This window comes from Tachypleus tridentatus, chromosome 1 (assembly GCF_004210375.1).
Source record: "Tachypleus tridentatus isolate NWPU-2018 chromosome 1, ASM421037v1, whole genome shotgun sequence".
Taxonomy (NCBI): Eukaryota; Metazoa; Arthropoda; class Merostomata; order Xiphosura; family Limulidae; genus Tachypleus; species Tachypleus tridentatus.
In genome coordinates, this window is record NC_134825.1 from 147,730,242 (window position 1) to 147,751,240 (window position 20,999).

Consider the following 20,999-nt stretch of genomic DNA (forward strand, 5'->3'; position numbering starts at 1 on the left):
AATACTAAACTACTTACAATTTTGTTTTGCTGCATTGAAGCACGCAATTGCAAATACAAAGAATATAGCGATAGCAAACATTCTACTTATTTTTTCAAGTTTATATATTCAGAAAAAACAAAACACCACAACGAAACCTCATATCTATCGTACTTTTGCACTAAAATGTACAAAGTTCACCTTCACTCGACATTTACAAAATTACTTAAGAAGTTACCCGCAACTTCGAGTTGCAATAGAGGTCATTATCACAAGCTGGGCTACCTAAAATAAAACCTTGTTGGATATGCAAAATTCTATTTTTTAAGAATTTAATATTCTGCTTTCTACCTAATTTATAGAATGTTCCTTAACGCGTTACGATTAGTTAGGCTACTTCAAACACCATTCTACGAGAACACTGCGTTCCACATTTTACCGATTTACCATGACATAAATCACGATTTCTGTACGATCTATGTATAAATTAATTACACTCAACACTGAAAGTTAGTTTTTGTATATTTTACCCTCGTTAATAAATCTTAAATTTTTAACATTTCGTACTGTCTAGAGCGTGAATTAAAATTTAAGAAATACTTTAATACAATTCATGTACATGCAAATATAACCTTGGAAAATTGCTTACCATTATTACAACTTCGAGTCGTAAGTCTGTACATGCGAGCCAAGTTAAAGCAGAACAGCCACCACACTATGAAAGCGGCAACGTAACATATGTCGATTTTCATCACCTATGATATGGTATGTGTGTTTATAATATATATATACACACACATACAGTAAAACCTGTCTGAGGCAGAATCACATGGGACCGAGTGAGATTTCCAGCTTAGACAGTTAACGTGCATTTCCTTATTTATGTATAATTTTTGAGCGGAACGTTATACTTTCCTGACTCAAGAGAAGTAAGACATTTATGAATAAATTTGTTATACTGTTTATGATATATTTATTAGAATAAGAACAAAAATAGACATTCAAAATATACATAAATACACAAAATCTTAATCAAATTTATTTGAAAAAAGTGTCGAATTTCAACTGTTTAGTTTGTTTGTTTTTTAATGAGCTTTCTCATGCGGTTAAAAGAGAACGCCAATTCTACGGCCTTTTCATGAAGTTCATTTTCTCCCAGGCCGGTATGGCCAGGTAGGTTAAGGCACTCGACTTGTAATCCGAGGATTGCGGGTTCGCATCCTCGTCGCGCCAAACATGCTCGCCCTTTCAGCCGTGGGGGCGTTATAATTTCACGATCAATCCCACTATTCGTGGGTAAAAGAGTAGCACAAGAGTTGGCGGTGGGTGGTGATGATTAGCTGCCTTCCCTCTAGTCTTACACTACTAAATTAGGGACGTTTATATGCAAAAACGGCTCGTTTGGGTTGAGAAAATATTTTACATAGAAGAGCGAACAACGTTTCGACCTTCTTCGGTCATCGTCAGGTTCACGAGCATTTTTGGCGCGATGGGGATTCGAACCCGCGACCCTCATATTACGAGTTGCACGCCTTAACACGCTTGGCCATACCGGACCATTTGGGACGGCTAGGCTAGCGCAGATAGCCTTCGAGTAGCTTTGCACGAAATTCAAAAAACAAACATTTTCCCCCTTCATTTTTGCGTACACTTTGATAACGTTAATACACGTTAACACTTGCGATGAAGTAGGAATTTCTATTTCGTCACTATCTTTTCCATTTTGTTCATCTTCTGAATCTCTCATACTGTTACCATCTTGCGTTTCTATTATAAATTTCAAATCAATTTCATCAGCTTTTGTTAAAACATTCTTTTGAATGCAATTGTTCCTTTAGCAGCAAAGGAATCGAAGAGAAACTTAATGGAGGTTCAATTCGTTTTACTTATAGCAGATGCTTCAAGCCGATAAAATTCCATCTGTCATGGTGCGTTATTTTTTACCAGAGAAAGAGTGAAAATAAAGTTTTTAGACTTTCAGTCAGTTCCTGGAGTGGCATAAGAAATTTTGACGAATTGCTTGGTGTCCACTTTAAAAAGAAAAACGTGATTTATATAAAAAAAATTGTTTATTGTGGTGGCAACTGCAATACAAATTTTGGAGGCATAAAGAGAAAGGAAAAAACAATGTATATAGTCGATTGAAGAAGGATCTTGGCAGAAATATTGTGGGTGTTCATTGTGGTGCTCATCTTGTACATAACTGTCTCCAAAGTGCAACTGATGTCCTTTCTATTGAAGTGGAAAGCTTGATGGTCAAAATTTACATGCATTTCTATATCTACACCGTGCATGTTATACGCCTAAAAGAATTTTGCGAGCTTGTAGAAATTGAGTACAAGAAGGTTCTTCAATATGGAAATACGCGATTTCTCTTCCTGTTACCAGCTGTTACGAGAACTCTCCATATTTACGAAGGACTAAAATGATATTTTTGTTCACAAAAACAGTGCCTATTGTTGATAAAAAGATTTTTTATGAGCAAATGTGGAGAAATGTATCTACGGTTTGTTCATGGACAATTAGGCTTGTTCGACAAAGTGATTTTAGCCACGGAGAAAACAAAAGCAACTGCAAGCGATATTGTTGCAGAACTTAATAAGTTGAAAACAAACTGAAAGAAATACGAGGTAATAACTTTATTCTCCTTGGTACAAAAAAAACAAAAAAAAAAAAACCTCAGTGTGCTAGAAGAAGAGATGGATTCCAGGAAAACTGGATTAGAAAGGAATTTACCAGTTTTTATGTTTGCTGCCTGTCTTGTATTGAGCTGTGGGAAAACAGTTTTGGTGGTGGGGAATACTTTGTTTGGATAAAAAACAATGTATTCGTGTGACCTGACATAGAAGCAGCTGCTGAAAAAACGCTTGGAAATGCTGCAATCAACGTTGATGATCTGTTTGATGAAGTTGTTCTTGCCAAATCCTTCTGGTCATCAAAATGTGACGAGTGGAAAGCAAAAGAAATAAGTTGTGAAGAAAAATGGGTAGAACTTTTCAACTACTCCAAACATCAAAGTATTTCTGTACCTAATCTCAGGCAAGTTATGGAGTACATTTTTTGCTTACCAGGCACTTCTGCCTCTGTTGAAAGAGTATTTTTAGTTATGAACAGCATTTGGTCTCAAGAGGTCTAATGAACGAATCAACAGTAAAACGGTTGTTGCATTGTGAACTCGATATTAAGTTGCAGTGAGTTCTTTGAAAAACTAAAAACTAAAGATTTTTTTGAAGTTCATTCAAGTGAAAAATATGAATGATAACAAACAATTGTTCAGTGAAATATTAATCAAATTTTGATGTTCCTTGTCTTGCTGAATTTAAATAAATGTTAGAGATATAAACTACCAGTATTCCTTTTTTTTGTTTGATTGTTTGTTTTATGGCAGCATTAAAGTTTGATGGGACTTAGGTTATGAAAGCACTTCTTTATTATACCAGTGCCGGTACTTGTTATAAAATTTGAAAACTGTCCCGGTTTGAGATTTGGAAATTTTGGTAAGCCTACCTATTACCCATGGTTTCTCTAGTTTTCCATCAGCAAATGCGACCATAAAGTACAGTCAATCGTTCTTTCGAATAGCGACCTCCGGAATAAGGACAGCAGAAAAAAAGAATAGAATATACATTGTATTTAACCAATACTAACTGCAACAAAATGTCCCATAATTTATTAGTATTTAAACAAATTACTCATTAACAATAATATTTTAAAAATATTAATTAAATAAGAAAATAATATTTAATCAAAAAATTTTTTTCCGTCTTACTCGGGTTCTAATCCTACTTGCTGATAAATGAGGTGGGTAAAAGTTTTTCGTCCGCGTTGCGCAGGTTCCGCCATAAGAGAAATCTTAAGATAATGCTGCAAGATTTTGATATTTCCGGCTTGTACAGGTTTTACCATATTCAGGGTGGCCAGTAAGTCCCTACCCATCCATATGTTATTGTGTTATATTCAAGACGCATGTATTATAAATTTGTTTCCTTTTTTCAGGAAAATATGGCTGATGTAAGCCCATTTACACTTAAAGAGTGTATCGTGACAAGTACGTGGGTACATAAGCGCAATGAGAATGAGGGACAGTACATACACTGGATACATAAGATATATGGATGGGCAGGGACTTACGGACCACCCTATATAGTATTTTTACAGAAATTGTTCCTATACTTTTTTGCAGTTACTATTTAAAAACTCTGCATAATTTATGGTGAACAAAAAAAAAATTTGTTTGTTTTTGTATTCGTACTTTAAATTTTGAAGTAAAGTTGCCGAATTTTGTAAATTTGACTCTGTTCGGTAAATTTGATAAAACCTCCATAAAATTTGGTAAATTTTGCTAATTTACCCGTTGCATGGCCAGCAAAAAGACTTTCAAATTTATTACCTCCTTTACGTGAAATTTAACTTTGTGATAATGCTTTAAAAGGGCTAGTTTTATATCCAAATGTTTGAATATGCTTTATAAGGGTTCATTGCGCAGGCACAAGATAATTTCAGACAATGATGATCCACCGGTAGCTCTTTCCGTCATGTTTTTAAATACTGTAGCTATTGTTATGATTTCGTGACACTCGTAAGTGTCAGTGTTCGTTTACAGTGTAATGCATTGTTTAATTTTGTGTTTTGCCTAATTTTTATAATTTTATTTAGTTTACATTAAACCTAACCCACAGATTATAATGGCTGAGAAAAGGAGCGATAAACATAGTAATTTGCAAGAAAGTAAGTCTAGTTACGAACAGAAACGTCAGTTGCCACAAAATGGCTTAATGATCCTGAATTTACTTGTTCTGACCGAAGTTCGAAAAACTTTAAGTCATTTTGTAAAATATGCAGTTGTGACTTACCTGGGAGTGTCACCATATGTGAGAAACATCTTGACAGTGAAAAACATGTACAAAATATTAAAGCAAGTGTCCAGACTTCTTAAAGTAACTGGTTTCTTAACTACCTTCTACTTCTTCACATAGCATGTCTCAAGTGACTTCCACTAAACTGAAAGTGTGGGTTTGTGGCAGAACACAATCTCCCCATTTTCAGTACTAGATCATCTTCCAGGCTTCCTATCTAGTGCATGTCCTGATTCTAAAATTGCTAAGGGAATTAAATGTGCAAGAACAAAAAGAACAGCTATTTTTTGTAATGTTATTGGGGAGGAATACTTGGAAATTCTTATAGCACAATTAAATATTAAATTTTTGTTAATTATTGATGAAAGTACAAATGTATCTACTAAAAAGCAACTTCTTTTAATAGCTAAATTTTATGATAGCCTTATTCAAAAAACAGTTGACTAGTTTTTAACTCTTTTTGGAAATCAATTGCTCTATTACCCAAACATTTACAATTCTACAGTAAATGTTTTGAAAATCATCAAATCCCATTTAAAAATCTATTAGGCCATGCAAGTGATAATGCAAGTGCAATGATGTGGTCAAAAAGTGATGTTCAAAACCTTCTAAAGCAGAAAGTGCCATATCTCTTAGTACAAGGTGTATGCCATTCAATGCATTTATATGCATCCTATGCATATTCTGAACTTCCATCTTCCTTAGAGGAGCTGACTAGAAATATTTATTGATATTTGTCAAATAGCCCAAAGAGATTATCTGAATTTACAGAATTTCAGGAATTTACTCAGACTGATCCTAAAAGGATTCTACATCATAGCTGTACTCGATGGTTATCACTTCAGCAAGTGGTAGAAAGACTACTGAATCAATGGCCAGCACTTGTCTTATTTTTTACTTTAGCAGCATTAGAAGATGGGATGACTTTAGTATCTACAATACTAGAAGCTTTACATAATCCAATTGTAAAAATGTACTTTGCATTTCTAACTTTTATTCTTCCATATATAAATAAAATAAATTTATAGTTTCAAGCTGAGAGTTTCACAATTCATAAGCTACATGTCTCCATCAGCAGTGGTGTTAAAAGTATCCTTGGTAATTTTATTAAAAGTACTAAAAGATGCAGATATATTGAAGGTTAACATCAATGACCCTTCAGTTTACCTTCCCTTAAGTGAAATATATCATGGAGCAAGAACTGTAAGTATTTTTCTAGAATATTCTTCCAAAATCCAAACCAAAGACCTTAAAGAATTTCAGCTTAAGACATTGAATTTTTATGTCAAACTAAGCAAGGAAATGTAGAAGGGAGGAGTGAGCATCGCTAGATATCTGGGTGTCTCAAATAATTATTTTAATAAACAGGAAGTAATGAAGTGTAAGAAACTGTGTGTATAAAGCAATAGTATTTTAGAACAATGACAGCTCCAAGAATGTACCAAGAAAGCTGTTGCCGTACGATCAAATAATATCTAGTTTAAAAAGAATTGACACTATCAAGGACAACAGTTATTTAAAACAGAAATTCAGAGAAAACTGCTGAAAAGCATCAGTTATTTGTTTAGATTGGAACAGACAAATACTATCAACATTAAAAGGGGTTATTCAAGCTATAAACTAAAAATGAGAAACTCTCCATTGTATGTTTGAGTTGAAGTGAATTGACGCTTTTGACGATAAAAAGGGTTAAGCAAACTTGGACATTGAAACCAAGAAGAACTTTGGATGGTGGACCAATACTACAGTGTGGGCTGTTGTTTCCAAGAGGATGATTAACTAACAAACTTAGAAGTTTGTAAACAAAAGAGAAACCTTGACCATTTGATGAACTACTGGTAATTAACAAGCTTATGAAATCACAAACAGGAAGTCAGCTGACATCATGGTACTATAATTAAGCCAACAATTCCCTCCTCTGCTAGTATAAAAGGTTCGACAACAAATGCCAGAATATACAAAATCTTAAAAAGTCTAACAAGCACTCCAAACTGATCTGATCATTCAAAAGGAAGGAGAGAAGATGCTTCTTACCACTAAAAGAAATCCCATTTCTCACCCAAGAACTTTGTAAGTATTGTAATACCATTCTTTCTTAAACATCAGTCATCATGTTAATAGAGTTAAAATGATTGCCTATGATAAACATGAATAAAGATAAATTGCATATATATATATATATATATATATGTGTGTGTGTGTGTGTGGTTGTAAATATTAAGCATTTGACAACTTAAATAAAAAGTGTTATTGGAAGTCTTAGCCTCGAGTCTTTTTGTTTCAACTGTATACCCTCAAGTTAGTGCCTGCATGCTCCATTAACACACTGTATCCTCATTTGAAATAAATATTTCATGTAACAGCAGGTAGTATTAGTCAAAACTACAATGGTTAAGCTGAACAATCCACTTGGCATCCCTGTAAGTCTGCTCACGACCACATTACACTAGAAGAAACCAAGACCTAAAATGGATATATCCCTAGAAGGAAAGTAACATATAGAAAAATATATCTTGCCAAGTCCAAGTCAAACTATTAAAATAAACATAAAAGAATAATTTTGACAGTTACAGGAGGATCTTGGATATTTCAACAACTGAAGGGATTGCATGGATGTTCAACTTGAAGGAATCAGAGATTGAAGGGATGCTCACATCCCCAAAAGAGGTAGAACCATCCATATAAGTAAGAGCCTGACTACCCATTCCATAACCTGAAGCCAGATGGAAGTTGAGTGAGCCCAGCTTAAAGCATGTTGAAAAACTTGTACAATCCTGCAGGAAATGTGGTACAGATGTTCACTAAATGGTGTATCTCTGAACAGCAGAACCTGACTCCCTGTGCATGAAATGTAGATAGTGACAGGAAGAATTTACTAAAAATGCATCAGCAACACTGAACTTGGTCATCCACAGACCTGGTGAAGAATGCCATTGTAGGTTGAGAAAAGGACTTCATTGTGAACGTGGGAAGATCAAAGAACTGGTTGAGACAAGAAAGATCAACAATCATCTGCCAATCTCCTGTCATCTTAGGCACAACAAATAAAGAGGAATAAAATCATAGAAGAACAGCATTAACTCTCACTATCACCCCATGACCAATAACTCATCAATGCCCTGTGAATGAAAATTCACAATCCCCTGATCAGTTGGGGGTGGAGATACTATAGCTTGAGAGGATAATGGAGTTCAAGAAATGTGAATGGAAGGACCAATCCCGATGCTAAAACCTGAAGACACTATAGATCTGCTGTGAAGGAATACCAGAGGTCCATCAATTGTAATAACCTCATCCTAAACTTCACCCACCAAAGGTAGACACTAATGCCATTGGAGACAATTGGCCCACATGAAGGAGTCTTGAAACTTATGACAAAACATATTTTTAGTATCCATAAAGCAAAGAATAGGATCTGAGGGATGGGACTCTCAAGGCATAATTGTAGCCTGGCTACTAGGAGGAGCCAAAGAGGGTCTAGAGGCTGCCAACAACAACAAGGAAAGAAACAAATATGTGACATCATTTCATAATACCAATACCTCTGGGAGTTCCACAAATGTAAAGGGATAAAAAAGTGACTCTCATGTAACTCATGGAGAGCTACAACAAACAAATTAACTCCTTCAAACAAAGTATCTACTTAATAAATATCAACAACATACAATCTGTTTTTTGGGGGAATGATATCTCAGAGAAATGAGAGAGGGTCAAACAAGTATATTAAATTGTGACCTATGCAAAGTGATCACATGGCCAATCTGGAATTCCACATACTCAAAAGCAGATAACGCCTATGGAATTGAAATATACACCAACCTGATGGTGGTAAGCCAAAGCAAGCAGTCAGACTGATAAGAATACAAGGTATATCTATCCCATTACATAATAATACAGAAAACTCTCAGCATGAACCAGCAATATTGAATGGAGGAGGAAAACTAAGTACTCCTCCCCAACCTTTACACTATCAAGGAGGAAGTAGACTCACAGGCAACTGAGGAGAGCTTCAAATTATCAGAAACCCAAGTGACCAACTTTTATTGATCAAAATTAAAACAAAAATTCAGATAAAAACAAAAATAAAACTTGGTGAGAGCACAAACTAAACCTTACAACATGAGTACTGCCAAACAAGAAAGAATAGTTTAGTACAATTAAATTGTGGGAGTCACATGCATCAAGATTATGTTACACTCATATTGGTGAAGAGTTAACACATGATGATTTACATGTTAGATGCATGTGAATCAGCTGATTCAGAAATAGGTGGGAGATTCAAAGCTTGTGGCATGTGAAAATGTTTTTGCATATAGAAGACAACATTCAAGAAGATTAGCTGTTTATGTGAGAAGTAATGTACAGTATAAGAAACCCTCAGAACTCAGTTGTGCTCTGGAATACAATAAGAGCTCTTGAAAACAAGCATGTGTGATCTCAAAAATTTCTTACAAAATGAGTCCAAAGGTAGAAAATGTGTAAGATCCAAGCTCCTAAAGGATGAAAGCTGATAGGTGAGTCTAGAGACAACTAATTACCAAACCCAAAGATGACACCAGAAATGGATTACAGCAAAAGGAACCCCAAAAAATATCTGCTTGAAGGATGGGTGATATGTGGAGTTCTCTGAGATAGACTTGAGAGAGTCTAACTCCAAAAATAATGAATTCCAGAACAGCAAGATCCAAGGCTGACATGACCAGGTGGTTAGGGCTCTGAACTTACAATCTGAGGGTCACAGCTTCGAATCCCTGTCCCATCAAATATGTTCATCTTTTATCCATGGAAGCATTATAATGTGACAATCCCACTATTCATTGGTAAAAAAGTAGCCCAATAGTTGATCATGGGTGATGATGATTAGCTTCTTTCCCTCTAGTTTTTCACTACTAAATTAGGGACAGCTAATAGAGATAGTCCTTATGTAGCTTTACATAAAATTCAAAACACATAAGCAGCAAATCTCAGAAAACAACAACAAATGAACTAGGCAGTACTACTAAAAAAAATAAAAAAATGGGATGGCATAAAGAATAAGTTAATGATAACTTCTGCAGTAAAGCTTCAAAAGGAAAAGGTAAAGAGGTCAACAAAGTGAATGAAAAAGAAAGAGCAGAATGAGGGTAAAAGAGAGATAAAGAATAAGAAGAAAATCCCTGTGCTGAAAGATTGAAGGAAATCGATCCTAGAAAAGAAAAGTAATTCTAACCACAGGCTATGAATAAGGAATCTTAAGTGTTGAGAGGATGTGAGAACTAACAGTCAGCATTCAACATCGAACAGAATCAGAAAAAACCTGGAATAATGCATCAATTAGATGATGGACAAAGAGGGGAAGACACCTCAGGTGGTTAGGTGCACTTAAAAATATGACCAAGATCCAGAATAAACAACTAGAGAAAAATAACGGATCACAAAACTGAGTTAGCAGAATAAGCAGAAGGCATAAGTATGTGCTAGCTGATCCATGAGAGGGATAGCAGAACCAGAAAGAGTGGTAGTTTGTAGGAAGAGCTAGTAAAAGATGTCTATAGACAAGATAAATGCTAGAGAAGTTACAAAAAGTTTTCTAAAAATTATTTTGATAATAAAAATTATTTTTTGCAACTTTACTATGAACAAATGCTTATATCTTTTCAGTATGCAAACAAGTTCTGACGAACTATTACATAATTACCAAACAAATATTTTCTTGCATATAAAACTTTAACCTTTGTATGCAAAACAAACAACAAACTGCAGTCATTCACATTACACAGTTTTTATAATTCTAGAAAAACAATGATATGCATTACTAATAAAAAACATACCTGTTTAAAGCAGGGTGATGCAGCAGATGCATGTAACAGCTGAGATGAACTTTTATGAATGGTAAAACATACATTGTGTTGTCTAAAATGTAGAGTTGAATGATATAAGTAACTGTTAATTCTACGTAGACATCCAATATATTTTGACATTTCCTAGCAAGAATAGAAAAGAAATCTGTGTTTGTATGATATTGAAATCTAGTTTTGGTAATACAGTTTCCATGATAAAGCTTTAGAAACTGTTGCCTTATTAAAGACAAAAGAAAAACATCAAATTAAATCAAAGAATTTTTTTAAGTTCACAGGTCAAGTAAATTAATTACACAAACTTTTCATTCATAAACTTATCCTTAACAAAATCCAAAACACTTTAATCTATATAAAACGTTTCACTATAAAACATATTCTCTGACAAGTGTTCCAAATATTATAACTAAGAAAAAAAAGGTTGGAAAGCAATTTAGATGTTTCTTTACAGCACAAACACTGTCACTGAATTATTTAAACAAATCTCAACTTCTAATAAAAACCAAACACTTAAAGGAAAAGGCAAAGTGGGAAACAACTGAAAGATGTAGAATGCAATGGTATATATGGCACCAATAATGAAGATATTAAGATATATAGATGACAGGAACAGGATATAAACACAGAAGTTCATAAAAAATAACATGCTTCCCTAACAAAGCATTAAAAACTAGTAATTTAAAAAACATGAATCCAATAAACATCTCAATGAAGAAACCTTGCATGCAGCTAAAGATCTGAAATCAGGATTGAGCCAGTCAAAGTTTCCTTAGATGTATTAATAAAACACAACAACAGATATTATTCTTCTTGGTTACAGCTACAACTCTCGAGAAAAAAGAAAAGGCAAGTAATGGTATGATTACTCCTAAACTAGAACTCTTAACACTACAGCCACAAGGTAATAACTCAGTAGATGGAATCATCACCAGATAACTAATGCACTTACAATAAAAAAAAGAACCCCTTATTTATAAAAAAAAAAAAAAAAAAAAAATTGAGTGGATAAAACTTCTTCAGTCATCCTCCTTATTTTAAAAGTATCTATTAAAATACAGACTGGGCTTGCTATAAGAAATAAAACATTCTAAAGCAGCTGACATTTTCAAAGGATGCTATCGCTTGAGAATTTACTGGAATTTGTTAATTGATTAAACAACAATGTCATTAATCAATGATATTCAACCAGTTAATTATTATGCCATTAAAGCACACACACACACACACACACAAAAAGACACTAACTCATGAGCTTCAATACTTATGGAAAGAACACAGAAAGCATATTGCAAGCTTTCTTCTTAACAAACACAATGGCAACTTTTCAATTCTTTGGATAATTGGTATAATTGAAAATAGTAATTAAAAATCATAATATTTAGATTATTGTAAAGTTAGGATAACTGAAAACAGTATTAATCATACACAAATTTTAATTTTTTATTTTCATGTTATTAATCAATTTAATTGTAATTTTAATTAATTGTTGGAATAATAGAAAATGATAAAAATTGAAAATAATAATTCCAATTAGTTCATTATATTCATATAATAGTGATTTTTAAAATAACCAAAAGTGGTAATAATTAGAAAGTTATAATTTTTCCCATACTAAAAGTGTAGTTCTGATAAGTACTTTCCTTCTCTCACAAGATTAGCTATTCTCATCCAGTGCTGCCTCTATATGTGAACATTTTCTTTATGTATACCACAAGCCTTCTGCAACACTCAAATGGAACTGAATAATTGCGACACGCCTCTGATACAGATCATCATGTGTCATTTCTCCACCAATAAGAGAGTGGCATACTTATGTTATTCACAACACCTTGTATATACCTCTAATGAACTATTACTTTGAAGTTCAGCAAAAGACATAAGCACCAGAGGAAAATGGAGAGGAAAGGTGTGAAGTGTGAGATGAGGTAAGTACCTATCAGAAATATATTTTCAGTATAGGAGAATTATAACTTTCAGTATGGTACTTACCTCCTTTGATAAGATTAGCTAGAATCCCATGCTTGAATAGGAGGTGGAACTGGTACAAGGGAATGATAAAGTTACCCTAAAATAATTGGAAGGATACCCATGGAAATATAAGAGTCAGATCAGAAGATCTGATGAGGGGAACTGCACCACTTCTGAACTAGGTATACCCTTCCTTCCCTCATGAAATGTATAGGAGATAAGGGCAGAAAAAAAAGAGAGAAGCACATGCAAGTGGGAGAGAGCTGTGGCAGGATTATAATCCCAACCATGACTTGTATATGTAACTCATTCTTACTTAATATAATAGTGGGTAAATCAGTGGATATGCCCTTAGGTGTAGAGCAGCTAGAGTATAATGGGCTGTACTTGAGGAAGTAACAACATCCATACTACCATACCATCTTCACCTCAAGTTCAAGAAACTGAAGAAGATCTAGAACCACCCTGAGCATGACACATGTGATATCTGTGATCTCTTGATCCAGAGATCTAACATTCGGTTTTGAAAGAACATCTATATAATACAAATTAAGTCTCCCAACAGTGAAACTGATCAGAATCATCGAAAAAGCAAAAACATCCTCAGCATAAGATACAATGAGAGACAGCAAAAATGACATAACCTGAACAATCTCCCTTTTTTCTCCTTGGTTCTCTGTAAATCCAAAACCAAACAATAGGGTACCAACATTCATATGGAGGTAAGATGTGGGCTCCCAATCAAGGAGGTGAACTACAATTTGATGTTTCACTTCTTCCTGATTGCATAACACATATTGTATGGAACCCATCCAGGAGGGTACCTTTATAAGCAACCACTCCAGCAGTTTGAAACTGGAAAGTGGTAAGGATTCCCATAATTCACTAGAAGAAAGAGGATGTTAGTTCATTGGAGAGTCCAGAGGAATGTCATCACCTGAGACAGTGCAATGGGTGATCACAAAACACTATTTTGAAAAGCATATTATATTGATTTATTTAATATAAGACATAGCAGGCATGGACAGTTATCCCCATATGCTTTACCCATGCAGTTCAAGGGTGGTATGGTCTGGAACAGGCAAGGTTATTCACCTGCAAGTGATCTCCTGGAACATTGTATCTCAACAGTAAGCATTGTGAAGCCATGGAAGTTTAAGGGTGAGTCAACATGGCTGTACAATGTAGATTTCTAATTGGAGAATACCTGATTAGGCATCACTTTCCACAGAGTGGGATCCATTTAAAGAATAAATAAAGCTAGGACCCCTGAAATGAAAAAGTATGAATACAGACATACCAAGTTAAAGTAGCACCAAAGCTCAAAGAATTGGCACAAGTGGAATATGAAAGCTGAATGAAGAAGAAACTGCAATATGGAGTAAATAAAGTGAGATGAACATATTAGATGTAATCCACATGCCCAACTGACAGTCAACAAAGATAAGATGCAAGGGAAAAGGTGAGGTTTCAAATCTGAAAAGAAAAACCCCTGATCAAATTCTAGTGGGAAGAAGTGAAGAAGGAATAAGTCAACTGAATCACACATTGAACTCAATTAATCAAGATAGGAGGAAGGAGATTACAGAGAAAAACTGCCAAGAGATAAGGAGTTGAGACACAGAAATCTTATCCAGATTGGGATGAGAGTAGAGATTAGGAATAGAAAAAAAGAGAAATATGTAAAAAGGAAAAGTTACCCTCCCTAACTGCCAAGGTCTTTAGGAAGAATGAATTATCTCAATAAAAGATAAGATAGGTGTGGCAGCAAAGCATATATAAAATGTCAATGGTGAACAAATCAGGCACATGATGTCAACTGGTGAAGAGGAGAAGGAAATATATTTTAAGAGAAACATGGGTCCTGAGAAAATAGATTCTAACAGAATAAAGTGAGCAAATGGGAAACTACATTAAATCCTAGTCAAACTAGGTCATCTGAGGGGCATAACAAATTCAGAAGGAATGCATAAATATTGTAAAAGCAGAGGAGACAAAAACTTGATGGTACTGAGAAAAACAAAACATAAGGGATAAGACAGTCTATAAGCAGAGATTAAAGACACCAAAAGTTCCTGGTCAAAAATCCATGTGAGAAAATAAGCCACTGTAGGATAATCAATGGTATTTCCTTAAGTAATGGACCACCCATGAAACACCTTCCAGTTGTGCTGATATACCTCCATAGAAGAAGGACATGTGAAATGAACCAAAAGGAAAACTACTTTATTGGAGAAACTGATTTCCTCACCAAGGATCAGATGAAAGCCATGTGTGAAGACAAAGAAAATAAATGGTGGAATATAGAACAAGTAACCAAGGTTAACAAAGAAAGAAAGGGTTTGCTTGTTTTTTAATTTCACATTAAGCTACCTAAGGGTTATGGGCCATCTGTGCTAACTGTCCTTAATTTAGCAGTGTAAGACTAAGAGGGAAGACAGAAAGTCATCACCACCCACTATCAACTCTTGGGCTACTCTGTTATCAATGAATAGTGGGATTGACTACCATGTAATAATGCCACCATGGCTAAAAAGGCAAGCATGTTTGGTGTGACAGAGATTTGAGCCTGTGAACCTCAAACACCCTAACCACCTGTCCATGCTGAGCCAGAGGGGAGGAAGATAAAAGAAGGGGCACTGGAGGAAAAATGTGTAGTTGGTGTAATGGTGAAAGCCATAGTTGTGCTGGCCAATAAGCAGGGGTCAGAAGGACTTGACATGGGATGGTATGGATGAGAGAGACCACCCAATGAAGTAATCAGATAGAAGGAATTTGTGGGGCCAATTCTATTTGAAAGCATTGATAGCCAGAGACTGAGAATAAGGTACAGTGGATCAACAGAGGGTAATTTGTGATTAAGGGCTGTGCAAAATACCCCTATGTGTGAAAACCTCACAGAGAGCAAAGTTACTGGAATACTAGAGGATTGAATAATCATTGGATAAAGGTTGTCAGAGCAGGTCATATTTCCTCCTCTGACATGGAAAGCACCCAGAACATGACATAATAAAATTAAATGATGCATTTGGGCCCAGTATAGGAGATACAATGTATGAAAACAGAGATACTGACCTGGTGCCAACTTGGTGATGGATATATGCTACCACTCTAAAATTGTCTGAAGAAATCAACACTAGACAATGTCTGGTGAGAAAAAGGAAATGATGCAAAGTCCAATAAACCTTGAGAAGTTCAATGATGTTGACGTGCTTGTTGGCAGACCAACAACATAAAACCTCTCGAGGACTGATCCATTCAGCTCAACTCTGAAAGGATGTGAATGGGAACAGATAGAAACCTGAATGAGGAGGACAAAGTGGGATGCCTGTCAACATAAGGGCCTTATCTAATCACTAAAGCAGATCATCCATCAGGTTATGATGAAGGGTAAAGTGAACTGCCAAGGCATCCTAAGCAAAGTTCCACTTTGTGTGAAGATCCACTAAAGGGATCATATGTGTGCATGGGCAAGAGAGAGTAGTGATGTCATTAAAGACTCCATCTCCAAAAGTAAAAGTACCTCACAAGCAGAAAATGAGAGACCTGAAATGGCATGGCAAATGAATAGTTCTGTGAAATGAAGTCACAGAAGACTAAATAAGGTCACCTAAATGGACAAGATATTGGGTGCGATGGAGGAAGGACTTCTACAGTTGATTAACCAGCCCACCTGTGCAGCCATGTGAATGAACTGATGAGAACAGCTTGCTAACTTCACTTTGAAATGAGCAAGGAAAAGCCAGTTATTCAAACAACAGTGAAGTCACCTCCCCAGAGAATGAAGATGATGGACAAAAGCTCTGACCACCCAACAGAAAGCATAAGGAGTGAAAGCAAGTACGAAGAGTGCAAAATTGGTAAACCACCCCATGATGGAAAAACTGAAGATACGTAGGAAATTGTCTTGACATAGGCATGTGTAGATAAGCATTAGTGACATCCATAAGCCTGAAGAAAATGCCCAGCATAGGGTGAGAAATAATTCCATGGGAAAATGGTGTAGCTGAACAAAGCAACAGAGTTGGGATAAACTGATGATAGGCCTGTAGTCCCTAATTTTCTTGAGCACAACAAAGGGTCAGAAATAGATCAAGTTCAGTGGCCTGCTGAGATAGTAGGTCCTGAACCACCTCTAATAAATACTAACCAGTCATTGGATCTCAATATGGAGGGAAGGAAACAAGTGTAAAAGGCATGAGAAATGGGGAAAGAAATGGGATCATGAATACTTCCAATAAAATGCAAGGAAAACAATGATTCATGATGAAATTATGCCATTGATGAAGAAAATTGGCAAGTCAAGCTCTCACCAGACCAAACCCAAATGGGTGGTAACCAATAATGTTAGTGATGTGATGTGTATTGTTGAAGAAAAATGACAAGAGGAGGTACCCTGAGAATAAAGGACTGGAAGGTAAAAGTTCAGAAGGGAAAGGGCAGGAAACTGTCACAGTTGTCATTTTGGTCTTTCACTGACACACACAAGCAAGACTGAAATGGGTAGATTGTTGTTGTACTGATACAACAGAACCTATCAATTGCTGGTTGAGAAAAAGGGCATTCTGCATGATGATATGCAAGCAAAAACTGGTTTGAAGCCCACAGGGTACCAGGGATGATAATTCTGCTACTTAATTGGGAGGCAATGCATACCCAAATATCAGAGAAGGGGTAAAAACCAAATAGGGATGTAAATATTGGAAGAATGTGATTTATGGGAAATAGGGACAGGGGATAAAACCTAACATACCTGAGAAACAAAATCCAAAAAGATCGTAGTAGACTTAACTGAATCCTCAGGAAGGGCATGACAAAATCAGGAAGTGGAAATAGGTGATTTAAGTCCTTATCAGTCTAAACAGGCTCAGCATGTTCAGGAGGAAGTGGTGCAAAGTTTAGAGGTAGAGGCTGACCTAATTAATATTCAATCTCCCTGATAATTCTCTCAATGGTTTGCCTGCACCTAAGGCTGTGGCATAGAGCTAGTCACAGGTGTTCATAATCAAGATGGGTAAACTGAAAATCAAAATTATAAATAATGCAACTCTAATAAACTGAGATTAAGGTGTAGAAACAGTCCAAATATACTTAAAAATAATGGAAATGAAACCAGTTCCAAGTATACTAGAGCTGAAAGTGAAATATGAAACAAACAAAGAAACAAGCACTGAAAAATGAGAAGTGATAGTTTGGTATAGGTGCATAGAAGGAGTCGTGTGTCATGTGATTATGCCATTCTCCTGTTGGTGGTGATGTGATGCATGATGATTTACAAGAGAGACATGATGGAATACTTTGATTCCAATTTGGAAGGGGGGTAGGAAAGACTTGTGGCATGTACAAAGAAAATATTTGGATAAAGAGGGCAGCACTGGACAAGAACACCTAATTTTGTGAGGTGAGTTAATGCTGTATCACAACAATAATTTCAATTAAAAATTTATATTTAAAGCATTAATCAACATAATCACTGCTCACAGGCAATCTATCTTATTGCCTCGCCCTACTCTTGAGCAGTGTGAAAATGAGAGAACATAATATAATACCTAGTCCCCTAAGCACAGCTGATGTTTTGAGAAATCTGAATCTGGCTAAGCAAGATTTTCAGAAAAACAATGAGATAGCATAATACTTAATGAAAACAATGAGACTTCACTACTTCACAAACAAGCCCAAGAAAGTGCTTTCATGAAGAATCGCCAGGGTGACAATCTGTGAAACAATAAACACCAACTAAAGAATGAGTTTGAAGTGAAAATATATTCAAAATGAAGAACTTAAGCTTTACCAAATCAGCAAACACTGGTTAAAATAATTCGTTATTGACCACGTGAAAGTAGATATAATTGGTAAATTTTACCTTACAACCTAAATTAAAAATAACAGTGATTATCCAGGTAATCGAGAACCTGGAGATAGGCATACAAAATATCCAATTTCATTATCTATTTGCTTTCATATCATGCCCATGCACGTGTCAATTCACTTTAAAAGTAGGAATGAAAATGAATTATTCAGAAATGAAACATTCAGGGAAATGGTTATTGCTTTGGAACTTTCTAATGCTGTAAAAGTTTGTAGCAGATCCACATAAAAAGAAAAGAAAATTGTTTAACAGAAGTTTAAACAGATTATGACATAATGAAGTATCAAAAGAAAAGCCAAAATTAAAAAAAAACTCAAAATCCCACAGATCTTATAATAAATAAAAGTAAGATGGGTTATTAAAAAAAAACATTTAAGCTATTTCTTCCCAAAAATTTATAAACAGGGATACAGAAGAAAAATACATTTCAATTATTAAATCATTGTCTTCCAAATGGAAGGCCAAACAAGCAGAGGTTGCACATTCATATTAGAAATTTTCTAATTCAAACAATAAATGATAAAATACATTACAACTTTCATTTGAACAAACACAGGTAATACTTGACAAGTAGATAGTTAGTACCCATCAAAATTCAAAAACATGATCATAACAAAAACATTGTGGTGATTTTTTAACATTGGTTTAAAGAAATGAAACTAAAACAAAAGCTTGATGTTATAAAACTTCAATCCAAGCTTCTAGTTTTAAATGAATCCCCACAGAAAAAAAAACACAAAGGAAAAAGTAACTCTATAATGAGTGCAAACAAAATTTAACAAACTACTACTATGAGGTAAAACAATGCATACACATAAAAAAAACTAAGTTTCTTGGAAAATAACAAAAGTCAATGATAGGGTGGATCCTCTCCTTTCAAAGAGCAATATAACTCACAACAAATTAACTCCAATTGATACTTTGCATATGACATTGCAGAATAAACCTCTGACAATAAAAATAATGTCATTCATGGCGTGAAGCAATAGTTTATATTAGTTTGCAATTGTTAGACATGTTTTGCAGTTGATTGTACCAACAGAAGAGGGCAAAAGGATGGAATTTTACTTTACAAGAATCCTTCAGAGAAAGAACAACATCAGAAGTAGCTTTCTGCCACAAGTAAACTTGACTCCATTAAGCACACAAATTTATATAGTAAATGCATTGCATCAGGTAAGACCCAATATTTTAGAATCCTCACACAAAAAATATTTATGGTTAATTCACATTTGTTCCTAAGAAAAATGTTGCACTTCCATTTAAAACTTTTTAAAGCATGTTGTGAAACAGCTTCAGTACATATTATGCCAACCAAAAGCTTTGTTTGTTTGTTTTTGGAATTTTGCACAAAGCTACTCGAGGGCTATCTGTGCTAGCCGTCCCTAATTTAGCAATGGAAGACTAGAGGGAAGGCAGCTAGTCATCACCACCCACCGCCAACTCTTGGGCTACTCTTTTACCAACGAATAGTGGGATTGACCGTAACATTATAATGCCCCCATGGCTGAAAGGGTGAGCATGTTTGGTGCGACCGGGATGCAAACCCTCAACCCTCAGATTACGAGTCGCGCACCTTAACACGCTTGGCCATGCCGGGCCCCCAACCAAAAGCAAAGTACTTTTAAGTCAATTATCATGACTGTGGATAGATTAGGCCTACAAGCTATTTTATACCAGTAAAAATTAATAATACACCAACACTTGTGTTTTGCCCATATAGAAAGCAACTTGAAATGAATCTTCCTATGCCTTATAAGTCAGCTTTTATCAATTGTGTTTGTGTAATTGATTGCTTTGAAAATCTTAGCAAAAAATCTACTGACCTACAATATCAGGTACAAACATATTCCAAATTTAAACACCATAACATTATGAACTATTTAATATGGCTTATTCTCCAGGCTTTCATATTAATTTTAAAACAAGTTATAAGTATGTTACTGATAATGTTTTTTAGACATAATGTCTGCAGGTGATGTTATTTTAGCAGATGGAGTGTTAAGTATATATGAACGTTCATTTTAAATGTAATACAACAGTGTTATTTGTGTGAACTTTAAGTTATTTTTAGAAGTGACAGTTGTATCAAGTTTGCTTATGTAGCTGTTTATAAATCACTTGTTGTGAATTGATGTCATATTACTTAAATATCAAATTTTTCTTGTTGCTTTAACTGAGTATTTTTGCTTCATATATTAAGCAGTGTGTAGAAAGTTCTAGGCCTCACCTGGGCTATTTATAAAAATGTGTATGAAATTTGACAGGAAATTAAGTAAAGAAAAAAGAAAATTAGATCAAAATGGACTGTGTAATTATGAGTTTAGTCATAAAGTGTGCATAGTAGCAACTTTTAAAGTGTAATAATTACAGATGTTATTGTAATAACACAGAAGAGAAGAATAATTTGTCAATTGGATTCCAAAGTAACTTAATCATTCTGTGTGGACCTCTGATCTAAAAGAGAATTATTTAAAGTTCTGGAACCAA

The 20,999-nt window shown here is 34.9% G+C and overlaps 1 protein-coding gene across 1 annotated transcript in view; it reads right to left on the reverse strand.

The window, feature by feature from the left end:
- LOC143226495 (kynurenine aminotransferase-like) overlaps positions 1-20,999 on the reverse strand; it is a 99,405-nt gene that overhangs the window by 54,345 nt on the left and 24,061 nt on the right. Inside the window, 1 exon segment of the mRNA XM_076457524.1 lies at positions 10,646-10,798. Within this exon segment, the coding sequence (XP_076313639.1) occupies positions 10,646-10,798 (153 nt within the window).